Source organism: Pseudochaenichthys georgianus, chromosome 13 (genome assembly GCF_902827115.2).
Source record: "Pseudochaenichthys georgianus chromosome 13, fPseGeo1.2, whole genome shotgun sequence".
Taxonomy (NCBI): domain Eukaryota; kingdom Metazoa; phylum Chordata; class Actinopteri; order Perciformes; family Channichthyidae; genus Pseudochaenichthys; species Pseudochaenichthys georgianus.
The window spans coordinates 32,303,468-32,329,333 of record NC_047515.1 but is presented as its reverse complement, the minus strand read 5'-3'; the positions used below and the strand labels follow the sequence as shown (position 1 = coordinate 32,329,333).

The following is a 25,866-nucleotide window of genomic DNA, read 5'->3' as shown; positions in this document are numbered from 1 at the left end:
CGGATAAAAGCAACACCTATCCCTGAATTTTAAAGCAGTAAATAGTTGTGTGGAGGGAGAATGAACACTCATGTCCACAAAGCACTTCATGCTGGATTTTGAATATTAAGAGGAACATTATGAACTAGAAATGTCCTGCTGAAAATGCGTGTGAATGCTGTAAACTGTGTACATTTGTTGCTGAATTTAGCTGAAAATGCAGAAAAAGCTGTGCTGTGTGTTGCTGAACTTAGCGGAGAAATGTAGAGAAGTGAAATGATTTGAATCAATATTGTTACAGCTCAAATGCATTGCAATGACTTTGTTGAAAAGTGAAATGTTAAACTGGAAGAGTAGGACAAATAGTGAAGAAGCTTAATATTTAAAAGAAAAGGTTTAAAAAAGCTATAAACAACAAAATGTATAGCCTGAATGTCCTGAAATAGCTGAATCATTTAATAGTTGAATGGTTTCTGTAGCTGAAAGTAGGCTGAAGGAGTTAGATATTAAATGTAAGTAGTAGTGGATGAATGTGTATTAAGAAGAGAAAAGAAAGTAAAAAGGCTTGAGAAAGCAGCAGAATATTTTAACTGCAAACTTTTTGACTAAAAACATATGTCACCAATAATGTATAAAATAATTATGTGGAACATGTTGAAGTCAGTATGAAGTCTCCATCAGACCGAAAATAATAGCCTGAGAGTCTGTTAAAGTCCAGTTTGTTTGTCAGTGTTTGTTTCTGTGCTGAGCACCTAATCATAACACCTGTGTGTGAGCCCAGAGATCAAAGGTTTCCATGGTGATGTGCAGTGATCTGTGAGAGGAGAGCCTTTCCATTGATCTGAATGAGAGATAAACCTCTTACATATGAATGTTTTGTTGAAGAACCGTAGCAGCTATCGGTGAAATGTCAACGCGTGGAGCATCTCAGGACCCAAGGAGCGTCTCATTCTGTTTTTTCTGTACTTTCGGTTCAATCATGTGGCTTTTTTGGCAAATTAACTAAAGGTCTACGGTTGGTGCTCTGAGGAAAGATCAGGCTGAATTTACAATGGGCCTTAATGGAGACATGTTGAACGTTTTTGTCACTTCATGCCCTCAACAGGCATTTTGTTTAATTTATTTTATTAATTTTTTTTTTTTCAACGTAGGAGAGGTTTTCCTACATTTTTCATGAAAAATGATGTCCAAGGAGTTTGGGAGTTATGGCAGTTTTAATACATTTTTTGAGGCGAATTTCAAGCTCTCCTCCACTCTGTTTTTGTGATCAAACTTTTATAATTTTCAAATCATAAATCTAATCGATAGATTTATGATCGATAGATTTAATTTGTGTCAACGCGTAAAACATATAGTTTAAAAAGCTGAATATTTCAAAAAAGTATAAAATATTTTGAAAAAGGTTTCCCATCATGTGCTGAAAAGGCTGAATATTTTGATATTTGAATGGTTTCTGTAGCTGAAAGTATGCTGAAGTTATTGAGAGACAAACTATTTGTTGAAATAAGAAGAAGAAGAAGAAGAAGAAGAAGAAGAAGAAGAAGAAGAAGAAGAAGAAGAAAGAAGAAGAAGAAGAAGAAGAAGAAGAAGAAGAAGAAGAAGAAGAAGAAGAAGAAGAAGAAGAAGAAGAAGAAGAAGAAGAAGAACTAATAAAATAATTGGACTTCAAGGCTCCACTAGTGACCAAACTGAAATAATCTAACAAAGAGAAGGAAAAAATGTTTCAAAATGTTAAACAGCTCACCCCTGAGCCCCCTCCCCCCTTGACTTCTCACTTCAAACCTGCTCTCTTCCATCACTCCATCACCTCCTCTCTCCTCCGCTCCCTGAGCGAATGAGTCGGTCCCCTCCCGATAATAAGTTGACAGCTGTAGAAAATGGCTTCTTTCAATTTGGGCTCTCCCAATCTCATTATATTGAGATAGGAGAGCTGCATGACTGTTAGTCTGTTTGGAGGCTTGTACGGGATGAGAGCTGAGGCACTTCGAGTGGAGGCTGAGAAGAAGATAGGCAAAGAGAAAGTTTGAAGAAAACACCTGAATAAAGAGAGACGGGGAAATGAGATGGGCAGAGGAGAGGAAATGAGAATGTGACATCCACTGAAGGAGAGGCATAAATACAGCATAAGGAGAGAAAGGGACAAAAAGTAGGCTAAGACCAAGACTTTGAACCAAGTAAAAACTCTGCAGTAACAGAGCAGAGTGACCTGTGAAAAGACATGGCTCACTAATAACACTTCATAGCCGTCTGTCGTTTGAAGAGTGCTGCAGGTGCAGTTTTTCTGTACTATGAAACCCTTAATTCAGCTGAAAATAAGTAAATCCGACTCTCAACATCAATTTGTAAAATAATTCAGCTCTTAGATTTGAAACCCACAGTGGCAACAGCAGACAGAGCGTGATCAGAAAACATCATCTTCAATGCTATCTCGCATTTTGCTGGCCAGTATGTAAAATGAGCTAAAAAGCAAAGCACCAAACCTACTCTTAATTGAGCATCCTGTTACTCCCTTGTTATCCTCAAGTGGAACAAATTGAGTGATTTAAAAAATAAACACCAATGGTAAAATAATAACTGTTATGTGACGTTTTTTACTCAGATTCATCAGTAGCTATGTCCTGCCAACATGTTAACACGTTAACTTTAAGCATTAGCTGGTGAATTGTAGATCTGAAAATATTAGTTGGTTTACATAGTGGGGAACCCACATATGAGTTTATCTGCTGAGTAACAGATGAGAAGATTAATACTACGCTCTTGTCTGTATGGTAAATATGAAACTAGCTGTTAGCTTAGCTTACCACAAATAGCCTACCAGGAGCAGGGAAAAACAGCTCCTTTTTACAAATGTAGGTTCATCATACAGACATGAGAGTGCAATACATATTTCTATTTTATTCCCAGAAACAAAGTAAGTAACTATTTCTTCAAGGTATACAAAAAAGAATGGCTCAGAAAACAGTAGATTATCTTCCACATGAAGAGATTAACTCTCAAAGCTGCAACACACCACTGAGGTCCTACAGACCAAGTGGTTTCTGAAAAAACAAACCACAGGAAGAGGCACTGAGAAACCAAGCTGCCCATCATCTAACCACACTGCCGATGAAGGTATGCTGAAACCTGATTCAGAACACACACACCGACAAACTGTGGGTTTACGCCTCATTGTGCATGAAAACTAATTTTACAATTCCAATTTCCATTTTTGCAATATCCTCAACATCTATTTCAGGTTCATTACAGCTATATTTTACACTAATGGATGCGCACAGACTCACACGCACAGAGAGAAATACCAGCAGCTTTAGGAATTAACTGGCAGTGTGCCAACTCTCCGATAAAACTGGAGCTGACTACCAACAGTCCAGGCAGACATGACGGAAATGACAATCACACTGTGCAAGGGCACAACAACAACACAAAGGACACCTGTAGCATACATGTGCATGCATGTGCACACATACACACACATAGACAGTCAGTCATGCACAAGTACATGAAGTTACAAATGCACATACACTATACATAGATTTTAGGCATAGAACCTTTGCTGCTTGTCATACCCTTGTCTCTCTCACTCCCTCATTTAAAGTCTGCATATACCCTGGCACACAGGCACATACAATATGCACAATATTATGACCCTCTAACCACAGACAGACACACAAACCAAATCAAGATTAGATGAAGAAAGAGAATGAGAGTGCCTGGAGCGTGTGTGTGTGTGTGTGTGTGTGTGTGTGTGTGTGTGTGTGTGTGTGTGTGTGTGTGTGTGTGTGTGTGTGTGTGTGTGTGTGTGTGTGTGTGTGTGTGTGTGTGTGTGTGTGTGTGTGTGTGTGTGTGTGTGTGTGTGTGTGTGTGTGTGTGTGTGTGTGTGTGTGTGTGTGTGTGTGTGTGTGTGAATCCAGAGCCCACATTGAGCTGTCTGCCTCAGCCTGCGCTAAGTAAACAGCAGGGAGGGAGAAAAAAAAAACTGAAAACACTAAAGAAACTGGTATCACTGGGAGCGCAAACACACAACAACACTTGTGCTACTGACAGGCGGTAGACATATAGCCTTCCTAAAAAGCACAGCCACCCACCAGGCCCACCCTGGGTTAGCTATTGTCTGAATCTCTGGGTGATCCCTCAAGTCCCATCCAGTGCACTTCAGAAAATAGTGTGTCCCTGTCCAGTGTTGCAAAACACACACAAACGCACACACACTGTTAGCTTTCTGTGGTTACAGTGCAATTAGCCGTACCAATTAGCTGGTTCCTCTACCAATAGAGAAACAGAGGGCTCCCCCTAGAGGGGAAATCACATCATTGCCGATGACAAAAATGAGGAAATCATGAAAATGATTCCACAATTACAAAAAACGTCAACGCCAACAAAGGATTCCATCTCAACGGTGGTTTCCAACTGGGTGTAAGGAGGTAATTAAACTGCGAGGAAATGAAGTAGTCCACATGTAAATGGCTTCATGAGGGCTGAGGGCAGACTGTATGGGAGTGATTTGCACTTAAGATTTGTAAGCAAATGCTGCCAAGCTATGGCGTCTAGCTGTGTGTGTGTGTGTGTGTGTGTGTGTGTGTGTGTGTGTGTGTGTGTGTGTGTGTGTGTGTGTGTGTGTGTGTGTGTGTGTGTGTGTGTGTGTGTGTGTGTGTGTGTGTGTGTGTGTGTGTGTGTGTGTGTGTGTGTGTGTGTGTGTGTGTGTGTGTGTGTGTGTTAGCTTTAAGCCTATGCCTATACTGAAGTCTGCAAACCTGGTCCACACACCTGGCCCATCCACCATTGTCCATCTGTGCAGTTACTCACACACACATTGATGATGTCTGGCCGACAGAGCTGTGTGTGTGTGTGTGTGTGTGTGTGTGTGTGTGTGTGTGTGTGTGTGTGTGTGTGTGTGTGTGTGTGTGTGTGTGTGTGTGTGTGTGTGTGTGTGTGTGTGTGTGTGTGTGTGTGTGTGTGTGTGTGTGTGTGGTAGGTAGAGAACTAATATCAGGCGGCCTACTACTGTACTGTTTATCCCCTCCCCCCAATCCAGCCTCCATGGCTGAACTCAACAGATTAAACTATGCAATATAACCCTCACCAATTTACCCCTCCTCCCTCTCCACCTCCCCCCATCCTCACCACCCTCAATTCAATTTCTTCTTGTCCTCTCTCTCTCACTCTCTCACTCTTTCACTCAGAGACAAGATTTGTCTTTTTTCTCTCTTCTCCCAATCTGTGTGTGTGCATGTGCGCGTGAACACATTTTCCTGTTCTTCTGAAGATTGCTTGGCTGCAGTGCAAGGAGATATATATATTAATATATGTAAGCTGAAGTGCAAACATATATTTAAGATTGCACATGCAAATACACACACATACAAACTAATGCAGTAGGAAGAAGAGCTGTCTAAAAAATGTAGTTCTACCAAAATATAGGAAATTAAACATTAGGACGTGTGTGTGTGTGTGTGTGTGTGTGTGTGTGTGTGTGTGTGTGTGTGTGTGTGTGTGTGTGTGTGTGTGTGTGTGTGTGTGTGTGTGTGTGTGTGTGTGTGTGTGTGTGTGTGTGTGTGTGTGTGTGTGTGTGTGTGTGTGTGTGTGTGTGTGTTGACAGAGTGCATGTCAGTCACAAAGACAAAGAGGCCACACACTTGGTTGACAGTGGGTGTGTACATGTGTGGCAGTGTATGTGCAAGTAGACGTCTGCCACACTACCAGCTGGAAAACATCAGTCTGCTCAAATTGCTGTCACAGCACTGTGTGTGTGTGTGTGTGTGTGTGTGTGTGTGTGTGTGTGTGTGTGTGTGTGTGTGTGTGTGTGTGTGTGTGTGTGTGTGTGTGTGTGTGTGTGTGTGTGTGTGTGTGTGTGTGTGTGTGTGTGTGTGTGTGTGTGTGTGTGTGTGTGTGTGTGTGTGTGTGTGTGTGTGTGTGTGTGTGTGTGTGTGTGTGTGTGTCTGCAAATGACTGTTTGCATATTTAAACGGGACGAGAGATTTGACGGACAGAAAGTAAGAAAGGTAGTCAGAGACAGAGCCACGGACCAGATCATGTCATTTTTGTCAGAGGTTTGTGTTACCTGCTTTGTGGCGATTTTAATGAAGAGTTGCATTTCATTTCCTGTGTGTATCTGCCTGGTTGTCCACTGGGTGTGGTTCTCTTGGAGTCACTATACAACTGTGAATCATGGACCCTGCACCTTTCCCGGTCGTGGGGTTGCGTGTTTCAGTCCATTATGCATGCACATTCTCAGTCGTGCATATCTATGTCTGCATGCTGAGCATTTGTATATGTGTTTGCATGCATTCTCTATAATCTGTGTGGACATATAGCCTGTAGCTAGCTGTGGTGTATTGAGGGCACTACATCAGGGTAAGGCAATCTGCCTCTGAACAGCTCCTTCAGGTGAGATTTATCACCACTGCACTTGGCCTCTTATTATGACGATGGATTCCCTACCTCTGTATCTCGTGTGCATGTGTGTGTGCGTTTTTGTGTGTGTTTTCGTAGCCCACCCTCATGAGTCTGTATCCTTATTAAAGTGCTGCAGTGGGTATAGCAGCCATTGGTTTGTGTTGACTCCACCCTCAACAACTCCTGATAGGGATCCACTGGACACGCACAGGCTGGGAATAATATAAATTGGGAATGACAAGAGAGAAGAAATAATGCTGATGAGAGGAGAGGAGAGGAGAGGAGAGGAGAGGAGAGGAGAGGAGAGGAGAGGAGAGGAGAGGAGAGAGATTTGGGCTGAATAATGATCTCCTCCTCACACCACACCTTCTGCATTTAGCCTACAAATTACAACAAGACAAAACTACAAATTCCAAATTGCCTGACTGGAAATCACACAGGGTCCCAAAGCAGTGAAGCTGACTGACAGTCAGTTAGGTAGCACTGGAGAAATAGGTCATAGAGCTAAAAATACTTATCTATGTCTCTCTCTTTCTATCTGTATCTCTTAGTCTCTCCCTATCCTGTGTAAAAAACACAAAGTAAAACAGATAGAAAGTCTAAATAAGGGGATGATGAAAGGAATAACTCTGAAAAAGAAATACCCTCAGACCTCAGGCTTACTCCTATACGAATGTAGAAAAAACTGAGAGCAAGAAAGGGAATGAGAGATTGCAACTGTGTGTGTGTGTGTGTGTGTGTGTGTGTGTGTGTGTGTGTGTGTGTGTGTGTGTGTGTGTGTGTGTGTGTGTGTGTGTGTGTGTGTGTGTGTGTGTGTGTGTGTGTGTGTGTGTGTGTGTGTGTGTGTGTGTGTGTGTGTGTGTGTGTATGTGTGTGTGTGTGTGTGTGTGTGTGTGTGTGTGTGTGTGTGTGTGTGTGTGTGTGTGTGTGTGTGTGTGTGTGTGTGTGTGTGTGTGTGTGTGTGTGTGTGTGTGTGTGTGTGTGTGTGTGTGTGTGTGTGTGTGTGTGTGCATGTATGTGAGTGTGTGTGTGTGTGTGTGTGTGTGTGTGTGTGTGTGTGTGTGTGTGTGTGTGTGTGTGTGTGTGTGTGTGTGTGTGTGTGTGTGTGTGTGTGTGTGTGTGTGTGTGTGTGTGTGTGTGTGTGTGTGTGTGTGTGTGTGTGTCTCCATCCACACGGGTGATACCGCACAAATGAGCAAGTGAGGGAATGAAAGGGAGAGATTGAAAGAGAAAGAAAGATCTAGAAATGGATGCTCAGGCTGTGGTTTCAGTCATCACGCGGAGCTGTTTGCACACAGAGCCGGTTATTACATGGAACTCATTTAGCTCGGCTCAGTCAGGCAGGGCAGAAATAATATTACATAGGCCCTGCCACAAACACAGCCAATACCCCACACACTATTATCTGCATCTCCCCCTCTAACCAGCACAAAGAAGCAATATTGCTGAAATATCATTTGTTAGTTTTGGACACCTGTGACTCTGCAATGATTGCTGTAAAATCAATGTTCTCCTGCTAAATGTATTTCATTCTGACCAACATAACACAGCGATATGAAAAGATTGTTGAATTGGGTATAAACATTGGACTATAAACACTTTTTGCCAGTAGATAGTCCAAATCCACTGTAAATCCCTCTAAAGGAACTCCAAAAAGGAAGCCAGTAAGATTTAATGGGATCCGACAAAATGCTGAAAGAATTTTCCTTCAGTCCTTTTTGCTGAATATTAACATAGTGACATGCCTTGGTTCACAATGTAAAGCACCATGGTGGCGGGTGGGGGTGGACGGGAAGCGACTTGGAGGAATCAGATGGTTTGAGGCCGAAAAAGAATGAACATGGAAAAGAGAGAGCCAGCAAGACAGAGAGAGGGGAAATGGCTGAATAAAAGGGAGATGGCTGAAAAAAGAGTGATGGATGGAAAGAGAGGGATGAAGAAGGAGGAAGGGAACGTGGAAGGAAGGGGGTAGCAGGGGTGATAAGAGGACAGGGAGGGAACGAGAGGCAGAAAGATGGAGAGGAAGAGGAGAGAAAGGGAGATTAAAAGAGTCTCTAATCCAGCAGAGAGCTAGACAGAGAGGGGGCTGGTGGGGAAATGCCCGGTATATTGGAGCTGCTCTCCTCCACTGATTTGCCTTCACACACAAATGAACCCTCCACTGTACTTCCACACACACACATGGCTACCCCTGCATGCATACTTCATTCACACATGGATGAACACTTCCTGCAGAATTTACATCCACTGAATTAATTATTCCAGAGATTCAACAAAGTTTAAGGACATTTAGGGACACAACATGGCATGGTCTCCGGCCCACAGCCAACCACCCCGTTAGTACTGACATTGAACCAAATGTTGCTAGTTGTTTTCCCCATGTTGCTTGATAAGCTTAATGTATAAGACTCTTAATAGCAAGTTTGTTTGTAGACATGTTAATTACTAGGGCTTGTTTAAAGGCTGATCGCAGTATGGTAACTGGAACGCAGTTAAACCCATACTGCGTAACGATGGCATTTATACAGTCGGAGAGGTGTTAAGGCATGTGTTGATTGCTGTGGCCTTGTGTTATAAATACATTCAGCTTTATTATTGCACATAGAGACAAATGCTGTAGTGGAGCAGTGTGCCAGCATCCCTGCAGGTCTACAGCTGCCTGACAACTTTGCTGCTTTGATCTCTAGCTTATTATTCCTCTTTTCTGTGGGTTTAAAATCAATTTATAAGACAATCAATGACAACTGAAACTTTGTTTATTAGTCAGTCTTTCTACTTTCACTCTGTCCTATTCTCTTTCTGACACCAACCTCATCCTGGTACCACATTGGTATATATTCCATGCAAATCATTCAATGTAATCCCCTTTACACGGTGTCAGTGGGGGCCTCTGGGAGCAATCTGTCCACACTTTCTCTGAGCATCCCATATTAGAAAGGAGGGGAGAGGAAGCTCGGAGCTCATAGGTCCCACATTACTGCTGCATGCAGTCCACCTGTCCATTCCTGTCCCATCATCACATAACATAGGGGATACCAGCTGATTACAACATAATTAAACATTGGAATTATTCATATTTCATATTTAATGTACTATAATTGAGGTATGTACTTTGAGTGAAATACATCTGGCCAAATACCATCACATTCAATCATGGCAGCACCCATGTGCCCAATTCCAGTTTGCTCTCTCCTGAAGTGCTCTTCAAAACAGGCACGTACAAGGCAGTCGTTCATGGAATTGCACAGAATGTCGCCTGTGTCTGCATCTCAGAGAGGCTGAGACAGACAGATAGATAGACAGATAGACAGGCAGGCAGGCAGGCAGGCAGGCAGGCAGGCAGGCAGGCAGGCAGGCAGGCAGGCAGGCAGGCAGGCAGGCAGTCTTTATCCCATAGCCATGCTCGGTTGAAACCTGTGCAGCATCCGATGTGAGCCCCTGCTTCTGCATATACGACTTTTCTTTGTTTCAAACTGCATAAGCTATATCTGCTGTGTGCTCAAACACTCCTCAGTTGTATGTTTATATTAGAGCTATTGTTGTGGGATTTTTTAGGACAGGTACCATTTTTTAAGTACCCGCTGACAGACGCACATCAGTTACGTTTTTGGCCGGGAGCCCAGGCGGGCAGGAGGCGTCTGCATTCCGCTGAAACCAGTCTCAGAAAAACAAGAAAAAGACCCCCAAAAAAACCACAAAGGGGAGCACATCGGAAACTTCACGGAAAATCCTCCCGGCTAAAGACCCATCAGTGGAATTAACTGCCGGTTAAGATGCACGTGTACAACGCTAGATGTTATGAGAGGCTTTATTATGGGCGCTAAAGATGAATGCGAGTCTCGGAGTTGCAGCGTACAACAGCGTATTTACCTCGGCTTATGTAGCCTATTGCCGAGAGGTCCGGCAGCAAAGGTAACGCTGAAGCCCAAAAAAGCGGGTAGTGATCTCCATTCTGCCTACCTGTTTACCCCCTCGGTGCCCACAAATGTGCACACAGGTACGGTAAAGCCAGCTAAGCTCCCGGTCAGCCACACTCTCCAGCCTGGCTTTGACCGCGATCTTGGCTGGCTACAGTGGCAAGGGACACACCGGGTCACCCAAATCTACCTCCAGCATTCCTCCATATCCCTGTACACACGCTGCTGTTTGCTCATGGAAATTGTTGTATGAATTGCAGCGTAGCGCACAATAACCCCATGGTGCCAAAAAACAGAAACCCCCCGTCAGCTTCAAATGTAACTTTTCTTTAGGGCTGATTCGCCACCGTTGAAAATATGCATATGTATGCTTGCATTTATAGATCTGATGGTATTCGTGCTGAAAAATATCAAGGAATTAAAGGGCTCTAAAATTGCACTGACAGCATGCACAAATAAACAAAAGCCCAAACGCTGAGAAAATGTGTTGTACTTACGATTTGAGAGGGTTCTGTACCGCTGTGGCCATTTTGATATAGTATGATAGAATGCAACACTGCAGAGCCCGGTATTGTACATGTAATGTAGCAGCTATTTCAATTTCATTCATTCTCTGGGGCTGCGGCTGGAGAGAGCAGCCAATGGGAGGCGGGAGCGCTGTGTGACAGCTTTGGGGAAGTGTAGTTTTTACTCATGTCAACATGGAACATGCTGAGGGGTGTTGCACTACATTTACCAGCGGGGATAGCGGCTTAAGTGGACCACAGTCCCGCCTCGGACTTGTAAGTGCAAAGCCATCCCCCAGTTCCGAATTTATTTTTTTTTAAAATAAAAAAACGTCTACAGTTATGTTAAGGTTGGGTTGCAGGGCTGTCTGTCAGTCTGAGGATGCCAGATTCTCTCCTGCATTGTTGCCTTGTCTGGATGGTGATGGTGGGTGAGGTTGCACTGTCCCAAAATTGCATCACGTCAGTTGCAACTTGATGGATAGGCGCCTACATTTCACAAATATAGAAGGGAAGATATTAAGAAAAACATATATAATTGTGTTTTCTTTGCAATATATGCAAGGAAAACACAATTATATATATTGTTCATACATGGCCTAAACCTCACTACCAATCTGTCCCTACACATTGATAGTGAGGCCTACACATATTGGTAGTGAGGTTTAAGCCTTGTATCACCTTAATTGCTCATTATAAAGAACACATTTAAAAGAACACAAAAATTGTATATTTTGTAAGAACATTTTTTTTTAAAAAGCTATTTCATTTTCTTAATACATACAGTCGATATTATAAAGAAAGTCAACTCTATTCTCCTAAAGAAAAGTTGCAGAATATATTCAATTATAATCTTAACCTTCAGTGGCAAGTTTAAAGTCATTTAAAGTCAAATTAAGAGACGTTGTGTCTTCATAAACTTACAGTGGCATGCTGTTAGACCCATGTTTAATCTTAGCTAGGTAGCCCAGCGCTGAGCAGCTTTAATTATTCATTAATCAGGGGCGATGGGTTGGGAGTAGGCCTATAATTGATTCTTTCAGACATTTGTCTCTCATGGTTGAGCCCGGAGAAAAAATTGGGACCCCCTCCAATCTCCTCACCCCTCTATCCTTTATCATTTCCTTTCTCGTTCCTTATTTACATCTGAATATGCTTTTCCATTTGTTTGGGGGAAAGCAAGGAAGAAAGGGGATGAGGAAGGTAGGAAAGAAGGAAAAGGAAGGTCCGATGGATATCAGCCAGGTCTGTTGGAGTAGCAATGCTGGAATTTCTTTCTCCATGTCCTGCAGCAGTGGCGCCGCTCTGAAGCCATTCGGTGACATGTGATATTTATAGATCTGTGCTAACAAATATTTAATGAACATTAGCAAGCAGCTTTAACATGGCAGCACTGCTCCAATAAAACACTCTCTGTCAGTTAAATAGAAACGTTCATCCCATGTGTCTATAGCTGTAATTTGGAAATGGTTTAAAAGATGTGTATACTATTTCCCAGCTTTAAATAGTGAAACAAATACATGGAATTGAATTTTTTTCGTTTGCTTAATTCATCTTCGGAAATTAAAAAATCTGGTAATCATCTCACAGACATCGTTATTTGAAGACATGTCATTTAATTGTATGCTGTTTATATTTTTGAAGTGTTGTTCATAGGCAGGTCCTGTGTAATTCATCCTTTTGTCCACAGGGTGGCGCTAATGACTCGGACAAGATGGTGACCGGACCAACACACAGTGCGTAATTATGTGGACTTACTATAACAATTATTTGGTAATTAATACACTTTATGTCTACATAAAATCTACCAAACAAACCAATTGATTGCATTTATGTTTAATCATTCTCGATGTATGTAGAACATGTATTCAACAGTTGTATGGATGGGATTCACGAAGAAAGAGATTCTTAATCATGAAACTGATCTGGAAAGAAGTTATGCCATTTAAAATTTAAAATATAATATCCAAAAATAGAAATGGTCTGAAACGATAACCTACCCGTATTTAATTCACTTCATCATACAATTATTCTGGACTGAACAACATAAATCAATCAATCAATCAATGTTTATTTGTATAGCCCAATATCACAAATGTTACATTTGTCTCAGTGGTCTTCACAGTGTGTACAGAATATCAGTATGACAATATGACACCCTCTGTCCTTAGACCTTCTGTCCTTAGACCCTCACATCGTACAACAACAAATAAGAAAGCCTTCAGGATGGCCATCTGCAATGCCAAATGTTCCTCTTCGTGTTACTATTGTTGTTGCAATTATTTTTTGTATATCCTTTTATGATCATTCATTAAAAAAAGTTTAGTTTTTTTTAAACACACATAATGCGTCTGACGTCACTCGCTGCGTGCTCCTCCCGCAGCGTCAGCTCACACGCGCTGTTGTTGTGATTGACAGAAGGGAGTCATGTTAACTTTCAGTTTGCTTTTCGGCCGTCACAAATATGTTTTTAAGTAAGTAAACAACGATGTCCGACATACTGATGAAGGAAATGGAGAGCATCTCGATCAGTCCGACGAAGCCCGAAGAGTGTCCAGACGGTGCTCAGAGCTTCCTGCTGGTGGATGAACAGGAAAACCTGCAGGTAAAGTTAGCAACTGAGCTAGCGGATGCTAACATGTAGCTGCTAAAGCTAAAAAGAGGAGAACAAGAACACATATTATTATAAAAGCCAGCCACTGTCACTTATGCTAACAGTTACAGTGCTGATGAACGACTCATGTCGGCTTACAAAACACCGAGCTAAAGTCATCATGTTATTGTTTTATCTAAATTTAAGGAGCTTTCTCTCCCTTTCTCTATTATATGAATAGCCTTTACCCGTGACGTTTGTTTTTTAAGCAAATAAATATATTGTGTTACCTTAAAAAAAGGGAGGCAGAGCAGCTAACGTGTTTCTTGTTGGGAAAGTCCCTGGTGAGTCATGGAGTGCAGCTGACCTCCAGGACGCTCCCTCACTGTTGTTAAAGCAGTACAAAGTGCAGGGCATATTGATAAAGGGTTCATTTATTTATTTAACAGTCTGAGATGTATAAGCTACAACCAAGTAGGACTTTTTGAATGAATACGGCCATCATTCTGGACTGTATGCATATATTCTCAACGATAGTAGAATATAGATCACCAAGTTCATTTATTGATTCAGAAACTCTTTCTCTCTTTGTAGGTGGGAGCTTATCAGACAGGTACAATCCATAGACTGGTACAATCACAAAAAGACAAAACAATCGAAGGCTTGTCAACAAAGTTCTCCTCAGACAACATCAAGATTTGAGAATTAAGTACTTACAGATGCATGTCACCCAGCTAGAAATGATCTAATATATTGATCTCTGTGCTTGGTTAGTCGGCAAAGGTTGATAACAACTCAAATATCACCATAGAAAGTGTCTGACATTTCACTGAGGATTTCCCTCTCCACATGGATTAATAAAGGTGTATCTTATATTATCTACCACTCACAAAGCAGTGTCACACTTGTGGTTGTCCTCTTGCAATCTTGCTCGACATATTCCCAATGTTAGTACTCTAAGTGTGTTCTCACTAACTACAGACAGTGGAAATACTAGCCAATAAAGCAGAAAGTTGTAGAAATCTTCAGAAATAATCACATCACATTTGTTAGCCAAGCCATACATTTTTTTTGTAGAAAGAGCTGGAGAGACGATGCTCTCTTGCGCGCACCAATGTTGGTGACATTAGTGGAGAACACTGAAGTTATTGTTCTTGACGTGTCTTAGACTTCTTGTCATCCACCACGACTGAATTGTACAAATTGAATAACCTTTTTCCATCTATTCAATGAAGTCAGCAGGGGAGCCTATGATATCATGTTAAGACCGCCCTGCAATCCATCCTCTGTCCTTAAATGGCTTTTGTTGTTGTGCTCTCCCCCCCCCCAGGTCCGTGATGAGACTGAGTTTGTGGACAGGCTGGGCTGTGGGGAAGTGGCAGGAGTCAAGGTCCTCTCCATTTTTGGAAACACCGGCGATGGCAAGTCCCACACCCTCAACCACATCCTCTTCAGCGGGGAAAGTGTGTTCTACACCTCCAAGTCCCCCAGCTCCTGTACAGTGGGAGTGTGGGCTGCGTATGACCACACCCTCGGCCTGGTCGCCCTGGATACTGAAGGCCTGTTGGGGGCCGCGGCCAATCAGAACCAGAGAATGCGGCTGCTGCTAAAGGTGCGTTTAGTGATCACTGGTTGGTTTGTTGAAAATACTTAATAACTGGATGTATCTATAGCAACAACTAAAAAAAAGTGTTGATCTCTGTATTATTCAATTAGAGCTAGGCAATATGCCTTACAGATAGTGATTTGATATTTGAACATGCATATCGATATTTTATATGAAATTACGAAATTGTTTCATTATTTTAGTTTAATGCGTATGAAAATCACAAGCGTGAATATTCTAGTATTCAAATCTAAGCACTATTAGGTGCTGTTCTGTCATTTTAAAGTGAAATTGGTCTTTGCAAATGTATTCTTTCTTTACAATTCTAACCGGCAGTGGCTCAGTCAGTAGGGGCTTGGACTGTGAGCCGTAGGATCGCCGGTTCAAGTCCTCGACCAGACCTAAAATATGGAGTGTGGACTTCTACTTGGAGAGGTCCCAGTTCACCTCCTGCTTTGCCGTGATGCCCTTGAGCAAGGCACCGGACACCGCTCCCATTGCTCCCCGGGCGCTGTACAATAGCTGCCCACTGCTCCTAGTACTAGACTCCTGGTACTAGGATGGGTTAAAAGTAGTGTTGTCACGATACCAACATTTTGGTTTCGATACCAAGTCAAGAATTGCGATTCCGATTCTTTTTCGATACTTTTCTTTAAAAAAGGGAAACAGTCTTAAATGTAATTATTGTGCTTTATTTCACACCATAACCATAACACAAACTTTTAAACAATGAGAACAATAAATAAAAATAAATGACAAGAATTCGTATTAAATAAAAGTAATACATTTCTCACAGACAGGCCTCGTGGTGTCCGTAGGCTTGCCCTCACTGTCAGAGATATAGATAATATACATCAAAATTTCGCTTCTGGCGTCTTTTTTGTCAACAAGCCGAGGCGCAGCGGCAGTTGCACTCCCACTTGCAGCCATGCTTCTCGTTTTCTCACATGCTCTGGCAGCTAGCGCGTGCACGAGAGAGGGGAGGCACTTAGAGCATGCTTGAGAGGGGCGGGACTGCAGGCACGGCTTTGGAAGCAGAGTGCTGAACACACACGGCTCTTATTAAAACGGCGCTTTCTCACCGGAGTACTTTCCCCCGTCATTCTTAAAGTACCGATACTAATGAAACGGAGGAGTCGTAACGTTTTTAACGGCAGGGTATCGCGGTACATTTCAAGTATCGGTACACCGTGCAACACTAGTTAAAAGCAGAGAACACATTTCACCGTGTGTGCTGTGTGCTCTGCATGTGCGACCATTAAAGCGGGTTTCATCCCTCCCAATTCTATCTAACCAATTCACACAATTGAAATGTGTATGTCATTTTACATCAGTACATTGAGTATATTAAATGTATTGCTCACTCCTACACCCAATGTATTTCAGTTTTATTTATGCATTTGTTGGATATAAGGTGGAGAAAATGTGTGTTTAGCCATTTTTGTTGAAATGGAGCTAATCATTTGCGAGCTCCTTTTATTTATTGACAGATCCCAAATTGCATTATAGCTTCTCCAGGTGCCCAGTTTGTTCTGGCCCAGCTCAGTGTTGCTACAGGGCGGTGCTGGTAGTATCACACAGATGGGAGAGTGCTTCTTGTTGTTGTGATAGCTGGATTCAAGAGAAGGATATGGAAACACATCAAGTGTGTGTCACTGGCAATGTAGTTGGCTGTTAAAAGAGGAGAATGTGAGGTTTATTTCCAATCTTTTTATTTTAATTATTTTCCTGGCACTATAAACAATATTTTAAACATCTACTACCTTTCTTTTCCAGGTGCTGGCAGTGTCTGATATCGTGGTCTATCGTACACGGGCAGAGCGCCTCCACAACGACATGTTCCAGTTCCTGAGCAACGCGTCGGGGGCCTACCTGAAGCACTTCACCCCGGAGCTCCGGGCCCTCTCCAGCCGCTGCGGTCTGGACGTGCCTCTGTCGTCTCTTGGGCCCGCTGTGATCGTCTTCCAGGAGACTACGCACACCCAGCTGCTCGCTCATGGTAGGGGAGGGAAATGTACTTGATGCAAATGCTGTATGTGATCAGATGACAACCCTTTTGCTCTTTAACAGGATATCTTTGGGGGGTTTTAAGCTCGTTGGTGTTCTGTTTACCTGCTGAGAACCCCGGCTGAGCAGTTTAAGTTCTTTGGAGGCACCATGTTATTATTTAAAAAAGAAAACCTGCTGTTTTAGTCAAAAGAATCTAAAGTAAAAAATAGAGATGATCCGATCACGTGATCGGGGATCAGAGCCGATAACGTGATTTTCAAAAAATCGGGGATCGGGATTTTTTTTTTTATAAATTTTTTTTTTTAATTTAATGTTACAAAACAAAAATGACCATGTTCACGTCTTAAAGTCATCCTGAGGACTTAGTTTTGGTTTAAAATTACACAACATCATGTATGTGTTGCTTTCTTTGGGCTTGTTTTCATAAACCTGGTTGCTTATTTCTCTGAAATCTGGCAACAGAGTGGGCGCAGTGTCTATAGTAGCAGTAAGCTAACGAGAGGCTACGTTCAGCTGGTGACTCGGGAGTCGGGACGGAGAAAATGTCAGGAGTTTGGAAGTATTATAAAATTGAAAGCGAAGGCAGTGTCACAGCCAGATGCAATGTTTGCTCGGCAGAGGTTCCGCGTGGTGGAAAGAACAGAGCTACGTTCAACACGACCAATCTAATACGCCACCTGAGAAACAAACACCAACAACAACACGGCGAGTACACAGCGGCCACTCGGGTAACGGCACTGAAACAACCGACACTTTCAGAGACTTCTAAAAGGAAAGAGAAACTGCCCCAGAACAGTGAAAAGGCCAAACAAATAACAGCCAAGATAGCTGAATTCATCGCGTTGGATGACCAGCCGTTATCTGTTACCTTTTTTCTCTCTTAATGCATTGCATAAAGATCGAATCGGGAAAAATCGGTATCGGCAGATTGTCAAAATCAAATGATCGGAATCGGATCGGGAGCAAAAAAAGGTGATCGGAACATCCCTAGTAAAAAATGAAGAGAGTAGTCCGGAGTCAGAAATTATCGTATAACAATCAGTGAATACAATTTAAAATCTTGTGAATTACAAGCAACCATGAGAGATCCTTGAGCTTTGAGTCATAATGAGCACCAAAACATTACACTGATGTTTGTCGTGAGGTCTGTGGGATTAGCTGGAGACAAAGACAGAGATGTCACACGCATACACACACACACACACACACACACACACACACACACACACACACACACACACACACACACACGACTAAACACTTCTCCCTGGTAAAGAAAATAATTGGGTACTATTCGGGAATGCATCTGTTGTTAATTTGTTATCGTGCGGTTACGTTTTCCATGTAACATCTTAACGTTATCCCCCCATTGTGTCACTGTGGGGGGGCTGCAGCCTCATCCAGGGGATTGCAATTAACTTCTTAGCAATTATATAAGAAAGACTCTCAGTATTTATGCCTCATTGTTTCTGCTGCAGATGCTAAGTTGTCCGGCCATGCGGACACGCTGCTCCAGAAGCGCTTTCACGAACTGGGCCTGGGTACGGAGGCCTTCAGCTCCGTGCAGTATGTTGGCACCCAGACCATAACACCCCCCACTGACTACAGCCGGCTGCTGGAGGCCGTCAATCAGCAAGTGAAGAACACTCACACACGCTCTCCCCGCCAGCCCGGGATAATGTTTCACGCTCTGGAGGTAAGTGGTGGACCATTACCTTTGTTGTATAGACATTTAACAGAGGGATGAAGATAAGTTGTCTCATAGTCGTGACTCTTATCTTATTTTGCTTCCATCATTCCTCTCTCCTGTCCCTCTTCACCCTTTTTTTGTTGCTTTTCCTTAGGCCCTGAGTGAGCGTTTCTGTGGAGAACTGTCAGACGACAAGATGATCCCGTACTCCTTCTTCCCAGACGAGTACTTCACCTGCTCTGCTGTCTGCCTCAGCTGCAAGTGAGTCATCAAGAAACATTTCACGAGATTAAACTGCGCCGGAACATTTGACTCAAACTAAATCTGGGAAGTATTGAATGAGTAATGAAGTCTTTGAGCTAATCTTCTAAACCTGAGCAAATGTAAAGCTGGCATCACTTTTCTTCCCTTGTTCAGTGTATAGTTATTTTGCAAATCCTGTGACCTTTTATCAAGCATTATTATAGATATTTAAGAATGAAAGGGATGGCTGTGTCAGCTTGCTTACCCTCTGTTATTGATGAAGTCTGGCCCTTATGTTTGGTTTCAGACATCTGAGCATCGATCCTTTGCATCATTCCGCCACATACACTTTTCAGTTCAACAGAATTGTTCCAATGTTTCGAATTGTACCGGTAAAACAAAGTCGATTTTAATCAGTACATTTAACTTCTTTCTGCAAAAACGATATCAGACAAATTGTATAATTCCGAGTATTTTCACGTAGTTATCAGTTCCAAATCTTTTTAAATGAATTATAAAACACACATCTTCCTCGGTATTTTCACACAGCCGGTTTACGGCTCTTATCACCAGATGGAAAAATAAACAGACACACTAACAGAAGTGTGTCAGGTGCTGCTGGCTTATTCACAGAATTTGAATGTTTTCCCTAAAAGCAGAAATCTGTTGTTGTTACATGTAATTGAGAGTCCCCTACTCTTTGTGTTTCCTTCTTTATGGAAAGTTGAGTGTGAGATATGAGGTTTCAGTTCTGGACTATTGGACTTCCTCAAACCTGTTTGCACTGGTGATGGGTTTCATGTTGTTCTGAAACTATTGGTTTTCTGTTCCTCTCTAGCATTCGCTGTAAAAATGGAATGAACCATCTGAGAGACAGGGTCCCCCACTTGGCAGATGGACTGTGCCAGTATGTTCACCAGTACAACAACAAAGTCCTTATCTGCAAGGTAAGACTGACCAGGCACCAACTGGGACCTCGTTCTCTATGTCAGCTATTTGGATTTTGTACTGGATGTTGCATGCTGCGCCAAATTCCAGGCCCCTTTTCAAATCATTTTTGATCCTATCTTACAAAAAACAACACACAATATAACTGTTTATATGTCTTCTATATTAACTTCAGTGTTTGATTGTCTTATGTCTCCAGAAGTGTTATGAGGGAGGCAGAGAGGTGATTGTTTTGCCCAAGACGTCAGCTTCCTCTGATAACCCATGGTTTGGATTGGCCAAGTATGCGTGGTCAGGGTACGTAAATATATACACACACACACACACACACACACACACACACACACACACACACACACACACACACACACACACACACAGCATTTGTATTGCCTCTTTTGCAATTATCTCATTGTATCTCCCTGCCTCCCATTAGCTATGTGTTGGAGTGTGCTAGCTGTGGTGTAATCTACCGCAGCAGACAGTACTGGGTGGGGAACCAGGACCCTGAGAGCGGCGTGGTGCGGTCGGAGGTCAAGCACGTCTGGGAGGGGGTGAGCACTCCAGCTTTCTTCTTCTGCTCCACTTTTACTCCGTTTCAATACAAATGAACTGCAGATTATTGATTAGGCATTTGATAGATGGGATCATTAATACTCACCATTCACCAAGGCCAGACCACAACATTAAGAAACTTCATCACATGATATTTGATTGTCTTGGGCGATCCATACACTTTATTTAAATGACATATAACATTTGTTATTATAACAACATTATAATGGCAACACCTTGCATGCACTTTGCTGTTTTTGCTCAAAGAAAGATCCTGTAGGTGATACATTTGAAGCCCTGATCATTGTTTCAGTAGGGATGAATATATGTTGGTACCGTCATCATTCACCGACCTTTTCCGATCAATCTTCTTTTCTCCACCTTCATTTATCCCTCTCTTCTTTCAGTCGGACACTTTTCTGACGACCCACCAGAACGCTGCCCAGAGGGTCCTGGACGGGATGAACTACGTGATCCAGTCAGTGTCAGAGTACAGCACCGGGCCCACCAAAGCTGTGGCAGCCTGGGTCACTGACCAGGTGGCCCCCCCATACTGGAGACCCAACACAGAGATCACTGTGAGTGTGAACAGCTAGAGATGAGACACACACTGAATAACAATTCATATAACAAGGGATAAAGTTGTACAAAAAAAGTCCAGTTGTTATGAAATCTTTCCTTTTATTATATTTCCTTTATTTCCTTTATTAACAGAAAGAAGAAATTGTTGAAGATATTTTTCTTTATATCCCTGCAAATGTCTGTCCTCATTGAATCTTCCTCTGCCCCTCAGGCGTGTCATGGCTGCAGGAAGCTATTTGAGGAGGCGGAGAGGAAGCACCACTGCCGATCGTGTGGCGAGGGTTTCTGCCATCCCTGCTCCAGCCAGAGGATGCCGGTGCCGGAGAGGGGCTGGGGCAGTGGGCCGGTCCGGGTCTGTAAGAAGTGCTACCAGCAGGGAGGGCCGGCTGACACCAACAGCCAGGGTAAGACAATGATCATGACTCAGCATTTAGTTTACCAGCATCTTTGGAGTCATGGAGGTTAACTTCACCTTTATTTGTAAGTAGGGCTGCAACAAACGACTAATTTGATAATCGATTAATCTATCGATTAATGAAACGATTAATCGACTATTCGGACTATTATGCCTTGCACAATTTCTCAAACGCTCCTATTTAGCCATCAACTTTTAGATTTAGCTTGAGGTTGTTTTAGGCATGTGGAAACTAACAATGAAGACATTAACCCATGTTTGTATAATGGAGTTAGCTCCGTGTGTTGCTGCTAGCATACATAATACCTGACGTGGAAACGTTGCTCGTGGATGGGGCTGCAGAGCTGCTAGAAAGACAGTCGAACCCGGTGCATTCCTCCGTCTGAATGTGGTGCACTTTTGCTAAATGTTTCATGGGAGCCTTGCCTACACCGGAACTGTCCTGAGAGTGGAGGCCTGCAGGCAGACCCCTCTCAAATGTTTAGACAAATTGCTCGTGTTACCGCCCTTACATGCTAAACTCTTATTGCACTTTTGGCAACGAGCATTGTCCACATCGAGACGGGTCAAGTTTAACCACACCTCGGAGCGCGTTCTCTCCGCCATCTCCGCAGTGTGTTGCTGAATGTAGCAGCCGCGTGTGTGTAAACTGCCCCGCCCCCTCGCACACAGACCGGGGAGAGAGATCTCGTCTGGTCGAAAATACATCATAGACGCATTTGTTTGTCTTTTTGCATATTAGAAACGAGTTGGCGATACTAAGACTGCGATATAATGTTTTTGTATCAACAATACATGACATATATTTTTTAAATGTCTCCAGTACCGATAAAAAGACCAATAACGTTGGAGCTTAACGGCGCGTAAAACACACGTGATGACGTCACCAACGAATCGACGACTGAATTAGTTGGCCACTAATTTGGTAATCGATTGTAATCGATTAAGTCGATTAGTTGTTGCACCCCTATTTGTAAGTTGTGTTTAATTGATTTGCTGTCAGCATATTGCAGATGAAGTCACACAATCACAATGTGTTTTATTATTAAATATGGATATTAAATATTATTATTATTAAAGGGATTCAAAACTAAAATTCAAGCAATTACGATAAAAATAAGCTTTTCACAAAGATTATTTCTTAAAAATGTATATATTTGTTGTTATACCTTGACTCTTGAAATGGATATTTGTTCATGATTTTCCATAAAAAGTACATTATATTCACCTTATATAATAAAATGTACTTTTTAGAATGTAATATTAAAGATATGCTTTGTATATGTGCTAGCTGCTTTCATACATATTGTTATTGCTAGTTTTGTGTACTGTTCATACATGTCTTTCCTTCAGTGTGTAAGGTGGAGCCTCGTGGTCTGATCGCTCGCAGGGTGACGGAGGTGGCGCAGTCTACACTGGACATGGTCACCACAGCTGTGGACTACCCGATCTGTGAGTGCAGCTGCATTTCACAACTAAATTAAAAACAATCAACAATACATTGAAATTAAATAATGTTAGATGGATGAATATGGAAGTAAATTGCAATATATTTAAGGACTGGCAACTTAAGTATCCCAATTCTGGAAAGAAAGACCCTTTTCGAGTGGGTCGCAGATGTGTGAGTGAGGATAAAAAAATAAAATAAATGTCTTTCAATTTATTTATTTTTAGGAAAAAAGTCAAACTGTTATTTTGAGGGCCCGATTTTCTAACGCTGTGCATGCAGTAGGCGTTGGACTGGAAGTACCGGAGACCAGTAGTCACGTAGTGATCATATTCTCAATAAAACATCTTTGCTGATGTTTTTTCGAGTCTTCTGCCAATCAGAATCAAGATTGTTGCCGGAAGTCCCCACGGAGAATAACTTTGGGGTAGAACTACTCTTTATACCTCCATGGGAAGAACTTCAGATAAAAATGAACACATAATGAAATATGACCCCGGTTTGATGATTGACAGGTCACAGAACAATGGGAGCTATCTACCCTTACCCACAATTAAGTAATTCACACAGACTCTCTCCTCTTTACTCTTCTCTCTGTGAGGAGCAGCAAGTTCAGCTGTCAGAACAAAGTGAAAAACAAACAATGGCATAAAATATTATTAATATAGTAATAGTATTTATTTATTTTCTTCTCAGAGTGTACCAGAATTCGTAGTTTATATGTTAGTATTTCCAAAAATTGCAGAAAATACCCCCCCAGGGATATAAGGGATATATGCACTGTACTTCACTTTAATTAATACTGTATGCTGAAAAGCGTATATATTACAGCACGATTTCTTGTTGAATAGATTTGAGTGGTTCAAAATGTTGGGTCGCGATTTATTGACAAAGGAAAAAAGTGGGTCCCGAGGCCAATTGAGAACCACTGGTCTAGAAGCTATCCATACATCATAAGTTATTTGATAGCAGGTGGACATTCACTACATAAACATTATTCAAACTCCATGAGTAATGTATCAGCCCTAGTGTATATAACAGTAGGCAGTTTTCACGAGTTGTCAGTTCAAATATGGATATTTATGCCATTATCAAAATCTTAAATTAAATATGTATTGTTCCATCCACTCCCCTTAGGTTTTATGAAAGATGTGGCTCGGCCGGACTACTGGGTGCCAGATGCGGACATCACCCAGTGCCACCAGTGCTCCAAACCCTTTACTCCGACAATATCCAAGCACCACTGCAGGGCCTGTGGGCAGGGTGTCTGCGGCCCCTGCTCCACACACATCAAGCCCGTGCCCTCCCGAGGCTGGGACCACCCGGTCAGAGTGTGTGAAGGCTGCCACGCCCGCAAGGACAGTCTGTGAGCTTTTTGAACCTGGAGACCTTCCTCCGATGATCCGCGAAGAACACTGTGAATCGTGGCACTGCTGCTCCCAGAGAACAAGGAGGATTGAGTATGAAGCACTAAACGGCAGAACAGCAATAAGCCTTGTTTTAATGCGTGAAGAGAGACAAAGCTTAAAATGGTCCCCTTGTGTTTTATCAGTGCTGGCCCGGGATCAGCTTCCCATCTAATATGCCTTCCTCTATCTACTGATTCTGCAGCAGTCCAGAGGCACAACATAGATCAACTTCTCTATAGCGCTACTGCAGCAGTCTAGCTATCATTAAACCAACTGGACAAATGGAAAGCTGGACGTGTGATTCTTGGAAATGTAGGATATAAGGACATACAACTCTTCTCCATTCTGCAGAGCTAGAACTCTTTGCTGTGTAGTCTTCCTTCATTTATTTGTTTTTTGCACAGCCCTGCAGCACACAACCCATTCTCAATTTGACCAATTTGTAAACAAGTAAATAAGATGCACTGGGATTTTAAGAGACTTTTTTTTTTATTTAGAGGGATTCTTAACCTGTCTACAGCCGCATCTCAATATATTGTATCACCCCTGCAAAGCCCTCAGAAAGGTAGAGAACGTGTGGGGGGTTTTATCCTCCTGCTGATCCTTCTCATCTCTTTCTCTCTTTGGGGTATAAAAGAGAACAAGACTGTTGGAAAAAGAGAGCCCTGTGTATACCTGTAACACTCTGGACAGAAAGAGAGAAAGCATAGAGAGAACACAAGCTCCAGCAGTGTGTGCCTTCATGGGAAGCTTGATTCCCATTTCGATAGCCCCTAATGTCTGTTTTAGGGGTTTCCTTCATATGTGCAAGGTGTAATGAGATTATTTGTGCCTAATTGCCGGGCAATGTAATCCAGAGCCTCGCTCATCTGACTCAATTGTATTTACGATATGTTGAAATTGATAGGAAAATAAACTTTGTAGCACATTAAAGACATTCCAATGTATGGTCATACCTGTTTACTGACAGATTGGCTTTTCTGAGGTCTTTATAAAAATGACCGCACTCTTTTGAGCTAATAACGCTTCAGAAAGTAATATTTAATGAATACACCTGCACTAGACTGGACAATTATTGTTAATGGAATTATACACTTTCTGTCAAAGGGACTGAGGGACTCGGTCTTAACATTCTGAATGAATGCTATTTCTCATTGTCCAGAAATTATCAATTTGAAAAATGTTTTTTCAGTGAAATTGACAATCTTGATTTTCTTTCTTCTTAAATCAGGCTTGTTCAAATAAAAAGAACAAAGGAAAACGTTGTCTCTATAAATGTATTCCCTCCATTACTGCCTTTATCTCTAATCGCTCCATATTAGTGATGCTTTATTTCTTTGAATGGGTATTACACATTTTTGCAAAAGTGAATGGATGTCAAACATGGACAATGTAGCAATAACAAAAACCCTTATGTTGTAAAAATAAATTCATAGTGGTGTAAAACAAAATGTCACATATTCAGGACATGCTAAACACACAGTGGGCCTAGAATGTGTAGATGTGTATGCTAATAAAGGAAATGACATAGTATGTGATAACAACATATCAAAGTAAAGTAAGTCATAAAAGT

At 42.1% G+C, this 25,866-nt stretch overlaps 2 protein-coding genes across 2 annotated transcripts in view; one reads left to right on the top strand and one right to left on the bottom strand.

The window, feature by feature from the left end:
• The window catches only part of dpf1 (double PHD fingers 1), a 43,185-nt gene extending 32,286 nt beyond the window's left edge, over positions 1–10,899 (bottom strand). The window contains exon 1 of the mRNA XM_034096797.2: positions 10,787–10,899. Within this exon, the coding sequence (XP_033952688.1) occupies positions 10,787–10,899 (113 nt within the window). The remainder of the gene's footprint in view (positions 1–10,786) is intronic.
• A 1,894-nt stretch (positions 10,900–12,793) lies between these two features.
• On the top strand, positions 12,794–25,554 carry LOC117457359 (zinc finger FYVE domain-containing protein 1). The gene is made up of 12 exons (XM_034097403.2): positions 12,794–13,400; positions 14,719–15,000; positions 16,771–16,993; positions 18,483–18,700; positions 18,849–18,955; positions 19,776–19,884; positions 20,085–20,182; positions 20,322–20,439; positions 20,848–21,018; positions 21,234–21,426; positions 22,791–22,889; positions 24,022–25,554. Exons 1-12 carry the CDS (start codon positions 13,284–13,286, stop codon positions 24,252–24,254), a joined length of 1,968 nt encoding a protein of 655 aa, XP_033953294.1. The 5' UTR covers positions 12,794–13,283; the 3' UTR covers positions 24,255–25,554.
• The last annotated feature ends 312 nt before the right edge of the window (positions 25,555–25,866 follow it).

What these genes read in the sequence shown, in the direction of transcription:
- LOC117457359 (XM_034097403.2), top strand. Translation starts at nt 13,284, where the DNA reads ATGTCCGACATACTGATGAAGGAAATGGAGAGCATCTCGATCAGTCCG. An exon ending in TCAAGCACGTCTGGGAGGGG is followed by an intron (nt 20,440 to 20,847) that starts GTGAGCACTCCA and finishes CTCTTCTTTCAG; the next exon opens with TCGGACACTTTTCTGACGAC. An exon ending in AGCTGTGGACTACCCGATCT is followed by an intron (nt 22,890 to 24,021) that starts GTGAGTGCAGCT and finishes CACTCCCCTTAG; the next exon opens with GTTTTATGAAAGATGTGGCT.